The following is an 11,713-nucleotide window of genomic DNA, read 5'->3' as shown; positions in this document are numbered from 1 at the left end:
ACTACTCTCATCATATCAAGCACAAGAGACTATCTCTGATCACTTCATGTATTACTGAGCAGCCACACCTCCTCCAACATTCCAGCTGCACCTCCTTCTGTATCTGTCCCTGGAATAAACTATCCACTAACAACTCACTTTCCAAATCCCAACAGTCTTGGCCTTTGGGCCTCTGTTCACCACAACATTTCTGCAGTACTGATTTACTCACCCGCACCCTCACCACCATCTGAGATGTCTGAGTCCCCAATAAAACCATTCCCTGTTCTCATCCTGGCCCTTTCCCCAGGTGCAGACTTCATATCAACTCCCTTAAGACTGAGAGGCAGATTTGAAAGTTTCTGGCGTACAACTGGTTTACCATCCGCTGCCAGTGGATATCCAGCGACAGTTTAGATGAACTTGATTCTGTATCTAACCCATGCCGTACCTTCTCAGAGTATTCGATGGGACAGTGCCAACATGGAGAAGTTATTCCATTCTCATTTTGAATATGGAGAAGTTATTTCTTCACATTCATATCCCAGTGTTTTTTTAAATGTGATGAGGGTTTCTATCACCCTTTCAGACAGTAAGTTTCAAACCTCCACTGTCCTTTGGGTGAAAAATGATTCAACTCCTCTCTAATCCTTCCATCAATGATTTTAAATCTCTGCTACCTGGTTATTGACCTCTCTGCTCAGGGAAATAAGATTAAAACAATCCCACCAGCTGCCTCTGCCATTTCCCTCCCTTCCGCTAGCCCATCTGGACAAACTTCTATTAATGCTCCCACCTGCCCGTGCCGTGTACTAACATCTTTCTCTAGTTTCTCTCCTATCTCCCCATATGCCCTCTCTGAGCTCATCTTGTCCGTGAGACCTACCACCTGTTCTCTTGATCCTATTTTCACCAAACTGCTGATCACCCAACTTCCCCTCCTTGTCCCCACGATAGCTGATACCGTTCATGGTTCTCTGTCTTCAGATGTTGTCTCTTCTTTAAATCTGCTGTTCTCACCCTCTTACAGTTGTAAAGTCTCCATGGATGAAGAATGGTATTCCCAGAAATCTGTCAAACATTTACCAGGGGAACTGAGAGAGCAGCTGGAATAAGTGAGGTTGCATTCAGATGGGACAATGACAAGTTTAAATCCCCACCTGATCTGCTGCTCAGTCACCTCCGTTTTATTAATCAGTTTCCCAAGCTTCAGAAAACATGTGTTGCTCCAGATGCCAGAGAAACAGAACTTGGAGCAACCCTCATGCAACAAGGACAACCAATTGTTTGTATCCAGAGCATTAATACAAATTGAACAATGCTATGCACAGATTGAGAAAAAATGTCTGAATGCTGTCTTTGCTTGTGCTCATTTCAACAAATATTTGAAAGTGATGTGATGTTAGAGTCTGACTACAAGGCACTTCAAAGCATCTTTCTCGAACTGCTTCTATCTGCTCCAATGCGTTTATAATTTACAGAGATATCATTTGGAAGTGAAGAACTGAACATTTTACAGATTATAGTAGGTATTCTCCAGCCTCCCAGCCATGAGTTTCTCGGTGGCGGGAGGAGGTGTGCTGCTCGCTCGCGTGAGGATTCTCTGGTCCTTCCATTGTTAATGGGATTTCACTCCATGATACTGCAAAACCCGCAGGAGAGGGTGCGCTGCTAGCGGAACCTGAGAATCCCGCTGGAGTGAATGGCCAAACATTCCCTCCAGCAAGTGTATGTAGGAAGAGACAAAATAAAAAGTAAAGTCACCATAGTCCCAGATGACCATAGGCAGCTCTCCTGTTTGAGGGAAAGAGTGACTGGTGGTGATTTAACCTGAGGGTCACCACATCTCAGGCGAGGGGCAAGGTTAGACGCTATGGCCTTCATGAATAACATCAGCCAAAATAGGAACACTAAAAACAGTTTTTGTTTATGTGATAATTTTCTTTCTGAACTATTTCATGTGGAATAACTTGTGAACACAAAGAAGTTTGGTTAAATCCCTTTGTACACTGTGGATCCCATATTAACGTGACCTCTGATGTTGGCATATGTAAATAAAGTTTGAGGGCAGCAACCATTTTACACATTACTTGGAACGTTGTTTATAATTCAAATTGCCCCAAATATTTCTGGAGTAACTTGAGTTTCCTGAAGCTTGGGTACTGACCAGTGAAACGGAGGTGACTTTGAGCAGATCAGGTGGGGATTTAAACTTGTCATTGTCCCATCTGAAGAAAACCTCACTTATTGCAGCTGCTGTCTCAGTTCCCCTGGTAAATGTTTGACAGAGATGTCTAGTGTGGGAATAGCATTCTTCATCCTCAGAGGTTTTCAAACAGACAACATCAGTGTGGGATGTGTAGACTGGAATGTGTTTGACAGCAGATCAGAATAGGACGATCCACAGCATCCAAGACAGTGATGATGTATAGTGGTAGGATCAGCATATGCACAGAGAGAGGAGCTGAGGACAGCACGAGTGCAGAGAGGGGGTGCAGGAGAGAGGAGCACAGGAAGGATAGGAATACGGAGACGAGACACAGAATGGAGGGGATAAAGAAAGGGTGCACAGTTTGGGTGTCCTGCTGTGACTCCAGGAGTGATTTGGGGAATAACTGATTTGGAGATTGACTATGTTTGTGGGAATGTTTGTGACTGGGAGATGGACTCTGTGATCGTGAGAGTGTAACTCTGCAGCTGTGGATTTTCAGACAGTAGATGATTGTTGAAAGGAGATCTTGTGGTGCAGTGGGTAGACTCTCTGCCTCTGAACCAGAGGTCTGGGTTCAAGTCCTACTTGAAGCCCTCTTGGCCAAGGAAGGTGTGTTCATAACAGGGCAAAATAGGTTGTAAATGAACTTGTAAATCCTTCCAACACACACTAATGACAAGCGATAAGAATGGGAGAGAAAGAAATTTGAGCTGCTACCATCACCATTCATAGCTCCAGGCTCTGACATACTGTAAAATGATGTTGCCACAGCAACTTAGAAGGCCTGTTGACTCAGTTGGCTGGACAGCTGGGCTGGATCACATTGGTGCCATTGGCATGGGGTTCAATCCCTGTTCCAGCTGGGGTGGATTTGGAATCTGTCCTCTTGCTATTCCTGTGATGGGAGCTTGTGGCAATATGGGTCAGACCTGCCTCTGGCAAAGAACTCAAGAAGAAGATGGTTGTTCTGGAAGGTGATTCTATTTGTCAGTGGGATTTAGGTTGTTTGGGTTTTTGCTCAATGTGGGATCCTCTATCAGTAACAAGTCTGCAGGTTGTTTCTCACATAAAACATAAGAAGTAGGAGCAGGAGTAGGCCATCTAGCCCTTCGAGCCTGCCCTGCCATTCAATAAGATCATGGCTGATCTGAAGTGGCTCAGTTCCACTTTCCTGTTTTCTCCCTGTAACCCTTAATTCCCTTGCCTACCAAAAACCTATCTACCCGTGACTTAAATATATTTAGCAAGGTAGCCTTCACCACATCAACGGGCAGAGAATTCCAGAGATTCACCACCCTTTGAGTGAAGAAGTTCCTCCTCAACTCCGTTCTAAACTGCACCCCCCCCCTAAACTTGAGGCTGTGCCCTCTAGTCCTACTGTCCTTTCTGAGCGGGAAGAATCTCTCTACCTCTAACCCATCCATCCCCTTCATTATCTTATACGTCTCTATAATATCCCCCCTCATCCTTCTAAACTCCAACGAGTACAGACCCAGTCTATTTAGTCTCTCTTCATAGTCCAACCCCCTCATCTCCAGTATCAGCCTAGCGAACCTCCTCTGCACTCCCTCCAAGGCCAAAATATCCTTGCACAAGTGCGGCGACCAAAACTGCACACAGTACTCCAGCTGCAGCCTCACCAGTGCCCTGTACAGTCGCAGCAAGACCTCCCTGCTTTTATATTCTATCCCCCTCGCTATAACGGCCAGCATCCCATTCGCCTTCTTGATCACCTGCTGCACCTGCAGACTGGGTTTTTACGACTCATGCACAAGGACCCCCAGGTCCCTCTGCACCGTAGCATGCTGCAGCTTTTCACCCTTTAAATGGTAATCCCTCCTACTATTATTCCTGCCAAAGTGGATAACCTCACACTTGCTCACATTGTACTCCCTCTGCCAGGTCCTCGCCCACTCGCTCAGCCTATCTAGATCCCTCTGCAGACTTTCCACACCCTCCGCACAATTTGCTTTTCCACTCATCTTTGTGTCATCAGCAAATTTCGACACCCTACACTCAGCCCCCTCCTCCAGATCATCTATACAAATGGTAAATAGCCGAGGCCCCAGCACCAATCCCTATGGCACTCCACTAGTTACTAACCGCCAATCAGAATAGCACCCATTGATACCAACTCTCTGCCTCCTATTAGACAGCCAATCCTCTATCCACGCTAACACCTTACCCCCAACTCCATGCCCCCCAACCTTCCGAAGCAACCTTTTGTGCGGCACCTTATCAAACGCCTTCTGAAAAATCGAGAAACACCACATCCACCGGTTCCCCTCTGTCTCACCCTTGGAATCTACCCATTTTTCTCCATCAGTTTCACTTACCCAGACACAAAGACAACACAGACACGTGCTGCTCCAACTAGTTACCGTTAAGTCAAATCAAACTTTCAGGCTGCTAGTTTACAGGGAAGAAAGCATTCTGTACACAGCCTTGAGACTTAACCCCTTAGAAACTGAATCTAACATAGCAGAAATATTACAAGTCAGCCGTGGCTTACTTAACACACTCATCTGACTCAGAAGGTTCTGGATTCAAGTGACATATTCCAAACACTTTAAAAATATCGTTGTTGACTGTAAAGCGATTTCAGATGTCTTCAGTTCTTCTTTCGGGAAATGTTCTGCTACCTGTGAATTCGAAATTTAAAGCCAATTGATGGGAAAAGTATAACAGCCCACAGTGACATTGACCACTATACTGTGTGCAGTGTAGTCTATAGTGGACTCTTACCATTGGCTCCTGAGCGTTTCAAGGAATAGGTATATACCATGCTGACAAATCAGGTAGTTTGGGTTCAGCTTCAAAACATTACTGTATTATGAGATACAAATCTATACAAAAGATTCATAATATAGCAGAAAAACAGCAACAGAACATTCAGTCAAAACAACTACCTGAAGAAGATCTGTCTATAATTCACATCACAAACTAAAGCAGGGTCTGATACCCACTCCTGAGATCTGGCTTATGTTACAAACAAACACAATCACTTACATCGGGGAAAGCCTCTCAGAATATCACAGACAGAAGTTTCTTTAAAATCGCTGCGATTTTGTCAGGTTCCCAATTCTGATGGTCAGAAATTATACCAAATTGAACTTGTTTCCATCACATAAACCTCTGAGAATCCTCCCAATCAATACCTCTCAACATCTTATACACGTCTATCAGGTCACCTCTCATCCTTCTTCTCTCCAAGGAGAACAGACCGAGTTCTCTCAACCTATCCTCATAAGGCATGCTACCCAATCCAGGCAACATCCTTGTAAATCTCCTCTGCACCTTTTCAATGGCTTCCATATCCTTCCTGTAATGAGGTGACCAGAACTGAGCACAGTACTCCCAAGTGGGGTTGACCAGGGTCTTATACAGCTGCAGCATTATCTCTTGACCCCTAAACTCAATTCCTCAATGTAGTTTAACCACTCTTTCATATCCACCTTCAACGCCCTTGTTCTCAAAATTACCTTTACTTCCTTCCTGTTAATGTCCCTGCTTCTCAAATTCAAAGGGTTGAAGAAATGAGTGTGACTGGTACACACTGGTTTGGTCATTCATCACCAGATCAGACTGGACCACATCAAACACTCATGGTTCTGCTTTCCACTGTCAAAACTGCTCATTACTCCAGGACCATCCTAAAGAGAAAAGATGTCTATAATTCACATCACAAACTAAAGCAGGGTCTGATACCACAATTTCTCCACTCCAAAACCAGCTGTGTCCTTGTGAAAGTTACGTTCCAGCTGCATAGAACTCAGGAAGGACATCCTAACTCCTTGGAGGGAGTGCAGCGCGGATTCACCCGATGTCACAGTGCTTAGCACTGCCACCTCACAACACCAGGGACGCAGGTTCAATTCCTGGCTTGGGTCACTGTCTGTGTGGAGTCTGCAAGTTCTCCCTGTGTCTGCATGGATTTCCTCCGGTTGCTCCAGTTTCCTCCCACAGTCCAAAAGACTTGCTGCTAGGGTGCATTGGCCATGCCAAACTCTCCATTAGTGTACCTGAACAGGTGCTGGAATGTGGTGACTAGGGGATTTTCACTGTAACTTCATTACAGTCTTATCGTAAGCCAACTTGTGACACTAATAAATAAACTTTAAACAGAATGTTCCTGAGGCTAAACAAGTTAAATTATGAGGACAGGTTGTACAGGCAGAGCTTGCATTCCCTTGAATGTTAACGTTAAGAGTTAATCTAGTTGAGGTGTTTAAGATGATTAAACGAGTTACGAGAGTAGTTCAAGAGAAACTATTCCTCTGGCAGGACAGTCCAGAATAAGGGGACAGAGTATTTAAATTAGAGCTAGGCTGTTCTGGGGTGATGTTAGCAAACACTTCTTCACAAAAAGTGGGCAGCATGGTAGCACTGCTGTTTCACAGCTCCAGAGGACCTGGGTTTGAATCACAGCTCAGGTCACTGTCTGTGCGGAGTTCGCATTCTCCCTGTGTCTGTGTGGGTTTCTTTTGGGTGCTCCAGTTTCCTCCCAAAGATGTGTGGGAAAGGTTGATTGGCCATTCTAAATTACCTCTTAGTGTCCCGGGATGCATAGGTTAGATGGATTAGTGGGTAAATATAGGGAGATATGGCCTGGGTAGGATTGTGGCTGGTGCAGACTCGATGGGCCGAATGGCCTCTTTCTGCACTGTAGGATTCTATGATTCTAGAAAGGGGATTGGAAATCTGGAACTCTCGCCCCACAAAAATCTGCTGAGTCTGGGGGTTAATTGAAAATTTCAATACTGAGATTGATAGGTTTATTGTTAGACAAGGGGATTAAGGGTTTCAGAGCTAAGGAAGGTAGATAGGAGTCAAGTTACAGATCAGCCATGATCTAATTGAATGGTATCACAGCTCAAGGGATGACTCCAGTTCCTACATTTCTTAAATTCCTTTCGATTGTCCTCTCCAGTCTCATCTCTAACTATTGATCAGTGTCATCTCTTCAACCTCCAGCTGAGCTTGACTCCATACTCTCTCCATCACAAAGATCACCTACTTCCCCCTCTGTAACACTGTCCATTTCCAACGCCCCTACATTAGTCTATCTGCCATAGGAATCGTCATCCATGCTGATGCGTGAAGTCTTTATCAGACACCTCGCACTGAAAGATCCTTTCCTCAGTGTGGATGTTAGTGTTTCATAAGTGTTGCTGACTGCATGAGGCTCAGTCACATGCCCCAATTGGATTCCCCACTGTTTGCTGAATGAATACAATGCTGATCCAACATGTGAGATGATTGTTCAAAGTCCTTATTTTACGCCTCACACACGTATGTTTTCTTCTCCCCTGCATGAATGCACCGATGACTCATCAGGCCTGATATCCGTGTAAAGCCTTTATTACACACCTCACACTTGAACGGCTTCTCCCCAGTGTGAAGGCGTTGGTGTTCACGGAGGTTTGATGACTGGGAGAATGATTTCTTACATACTTCACAGGTGAATGGCTTCTCCCCAGTATGAGTGCGTTGGTGAACACGGAAGTGAGATGATCGAGAGAATGATTTGTTGCACAGTTCACATTTGAATGGTTTCTCCCCGGTGTGAATGCGTCGGTGTTGTGCGAGTGCTGATGAACAAGTGAAGTCTCTATCACACAATTCACACCTGAAAGGATTGCCCCCTGTGTGAATGCTCTGGTGTATCAGGAACCTCGTAGATGTTGGGAAAGCTTTATCACAAAATTCACATTTGAAGGGTTTCTTCCCTGTGTGGATTGTCTGATGGACCTGGAGGTTTGATAACTGTGTAAAAGCTTTTGCGCACATATCACAATGGAACAGCTTCTCCCCAGTGTGAGTGCGTTGGTGCACATGAAAGTGCGATGAGCGAGAGAATGATTTATTACACAACTTGCAAGTGAATGGTTTCTCCCCAGTGTGAGTGCGTCGGTGTTGCATGAGTGCTGATGATTGTGTGAAGGCTTGGTCACACAATTCACACCTGAAAGGTTTCTCCCCTGTGTGAACGCTCTGGTGCATCAGGAATCCTGTAGATGTTGGAAAAGCTTTATCACAAAACTCACACTTGAAGGGTTTCTCCCCTGTGTGGATTGTCTGATGGACCTGGAGGTTCGATAACTGTCTGAAAGCTTTCTCACACACGTCACAGCGAAACAGCTTCTCTCCTGTGTGAATGCGTTTGTGTCTGTGAAGATGCGATGACTGCGAGAATGATTTATCACACTCGTCACACGTAAATGGTTTCTCTCCAGTATGAGTGCGTTGGTGGATTTGAAAGTGGGATGAGCGCGAGAATGATTTGTCACACAACTCACACTTCAACAGTTTTTCTTCCATTTTGCTGGCTTTGTGTTACAGATGATACAGCTGATCCTATTGAGCACACCTCACATATTAACAGCCTCTCACCTGCATGAATGAGTCACTGGTTCATGAGTCTTGATGAATGATTGAAGCTCTCATCACACTTGGAGTTCACTCGCGCTTCTTCCCAGATTCACCCTGACTGATCACCCACAGCTGAAACTTCGAAAAGGTTGGTTCTGATTGGTTGGTTCCGTGTTACTGATCAGTTTCAGGTCTGATGCTATGTCAAAGCTCCCAACTCGACCGATTTCCAGATGATGGTTTCACTGCCCAACTTCGGTGCAATGCTGTGTGGGAACTGGATGTCTACCCACAGTTGTGCAGTTGTTTCTTGGGTGATGGTCAGGATCTATCTGTGGTATCTATTCGCTCTGTATTCTCTGGTGCAATCCTTCTGTAAAACAGGAAAGGGAAACATGATTTCATCCAACTCCCTCTCCTCCTTTGCTGAAGGGGCTGACTCCTCAGTTAGGAGACTGTTCCACAGTGAGTGCCAGTCTGCTATTCCCCCATGTGGGGATCAGATACAAGTCCTTTTTTTTCCCCACTTGATTATCACACACTCTCTGTTTCTAGCAGGGACCCTGGATAGTGGCCAGGAGCAGACAAAGAACAAGAACAAAGAACAGCACAGCACGGGAAACAGGCCCTTCGGCCCAACGAGCCCACGTCCCCATTTTAACATTATGAGTGCCCTCCTCTACCCATCACCTACGTCTACACCTATTGGGGAAGATTGAGGGAAGACTAATTTAGGGACAATTTGTTACACCAATCAGTCTAAGAGCAAGTTTTTTGGGATGTGGGAGGAAACCGGAGCACCCGGAGAAAACCCACGCAATCACGGGGAGAATGTGCAAACTCCCGCGGACACCGGCCCAAATCCATGTATCTGCACAGCAAACTGATAGTCACTGAGCTGTCATGTTGCCCGTCAGATGGTCCAGTTTAAGCGTACACTAACGACGTGAAGCACTAGGCAACTCTCGAAGCAACATCCAAGAGCAGCCCTCGCACAACCCACCGCGTGTATGCCCCTTGTTGGTCAACAAGGCGAACCAAATCACCTGTGGTTACTTTCCATCCTCCATCCAGAACCCCATCTGCCAGGCACTGTGATGTCAATGGAAAAGACAGTCAGCAGGAGTTTAAAATGGGCTAACATTTCACTATGAATCCATGTCATTGAATGTTTCGACCTGAACACTTCCCAATCTACTCCCTCACCATCCCTGGATATATTCCATCCTACTGGCAGATGGGAAAGTCCTCAATATAGACTCCATGGAGTCTCATGGCTTCAGGTCAAACAAATTCAAGGAAATCTATCATTCCCCTATCAGCTGATGAGTGAGTACTTCACCATGTTAATCATCACTGGAGAAGTAGACTAAGGTCAGATCCCAAAACTGGGTATCCATGCAGTGAGCCATCAGCAACAGCAGGATTGTATTCACCACAATCTCCGTCCAGCATAGCCCTCATTCCATGAATGTCAGCAAACCATAGAGAGACGTGTCAGGAGCAGCACTGGGTATACTTGAGAGTCCAGGTTTGAACCTGGTGAAGATTATTACTGAACCTGCATCTACCACTCTGTCACACAGTGTATTCCAAATCCTAAACACCTGTCACTATCTAAAAAGTTTTTTAAAATTTATTTTAAAACTAAAATGTTTATTTATTAGTCACAAGTAAGGCTTACATTAACACTACAATGAAGTTACTGTCTAACCAGCGTGTATTTCAGATTGAGGGAGGAAACCACGCAGACACAGGGAGAATGTGCAAACTCCACAGTGACCCAAGCCGGGAATTGAACCCAGGTCCCCGGCATTGTGAAGCAGCAGTGCTAACCACTGTGCTAATGTGCCATCCTCAAATCACCTCTGATTCTTTTGCCAATCATCTTTTATGTATAAACTCTAGTTATCAACTATCTGCCAATGGGAACAATATCTAATTACTCTTGTACTCCATGATTTTAAACATCTCAAACAAATCACCTCCTAGCCTTCTCTGCTCTCAGGGAAACAATTCCAGCTTCTCTGGTCTATCCACGTAACTATAATTCTTCAATCCTGGTCCATTCTTGTAAAACTCTTGTAATCTCTTGAAAATTCAAAGGCAGTGAAACCTCTTGAAGAAATTTGAAAAGACAGAAAGCAGAGATAAATGACCATAATGGCCCACGGGATAATAAACTGATCCCAACACACACACACACAATTCAACAATAGGAAATCAGTAAGAATCCTCAGTCGCTCTGCACGTCTCAGATAATTACACCTCACCTTCTCATATTCAGCAATGACCCATCAACAAAACTCAGCCTGTAAATCAGAAGGGAAATACTTCCAATGAACACACTCAATATCCAACACACAGCTCCAATCAAACAGCTCAGCGCAAAGCACCGAGTAAACAGGTCTCTCAGCTGAATCTTCTCACACAGCATAAGGGGCATTTCCACACCTGATTCGCCACAGGATAGTCAGACTGCCTGAACATTAGTGTGGATATGATGCAATGTAATTATTATAAATTCTGCTCCTTCACTCACCATCTCCTGACTTGGTTTTCAGTCCCTACAGGAAGTGAAGCAGCTGTGAAAGAGGAAGAGGAGAGAATGGGCAGAGTGGGTGGGCTCTCTGATTGACGTCTCTCACAGCCAATCACAATATTTCTGGAGTAACAGGAGTTTCCTGAAGTTTGGGAAACTGACCAGGGAAACGGAGGAGACTTTGAGCAGCAGATCAGGTGGAGATTTAAACTTGTCATTGTCCCATCTGAATAAAACCTCACTTATTACAGCTGCTGTCTCAGTTCCCGTGGTAAATGTTTGACAGAGATTTCTAGTGTGGGAATAACATTCTTCATCCTCGGAGGCTTTCAAACTGACAACATCAGTGTGGGATGTGTAGCCCGGGATGTGTTTGACAGCAGATCAGAAAAGGAAGATCCACGGCAGTGATGATGTGCAGTGGTGGGATCAGCACATGGACAGGAGAGAATGATATGGCGGGGTGGAACTCAGAGAGTGAGGAATCGAGCCAGTGTTTGGGGAGCGATTCCTCCTGCAACTGTGTTCAGTCAGTGGGATTCTTGCAACAAAAATAGAAAAACGCTGGAAAATCTCAGTAGGTCTGACAGCATCTGTAGAGAGTCGAG

General features: G+C 45.1%; 1 protein-coding gene across 1 annotated transcript; it reads right to left on the bottom strand.

Moving 5' to 3' along the window:
- Positions 1-5,030: 5,030 nt before the first annotated feature.
- LOC145348037 (uncharacterized) lies at positions 5,031-11,222 on the bottom strand. Its single transcript, XM_080196159.1, has 2 exons — positions 11,106-11,222; positions 5,031-8,936 (listed from the first exon to the last, which is right to left on the bottom strand). Exon 2 carries the CDS (start codon positions 8,510-8,512, stop codon positions 7,469-7,471), a length of 1,044 nt encoding a protein of 347 aa, XP_080052285.1. The 5' UTR covers positions 8,513-8,936; positions 11,106-11,222; the 3' UTR covers positions 5,031-7,468.
- Positions 11,223-11,713: the final 491 nt, after the last annotated feature.

This window comes from Carcharhinus amblyrhynchos, chromosome 9 (assembly GCF_965287045.1).
Source record: "Carcharhinus amblyrhynchos chromosome 9, sCarAmb.v2.hapA, whole genome shotgun sequence".
NCBI classification, from domain to species: Eukaryota; Metazoa; Chordata; class Chondrichthyes; order Carcharhiniformes; family Carcharhinidae; genus Carcharhinus; species Carcharhinus amblyrhynchos.
This window is presented reverse-complemented; position numbering and strand designations above follow the sequence as displayed.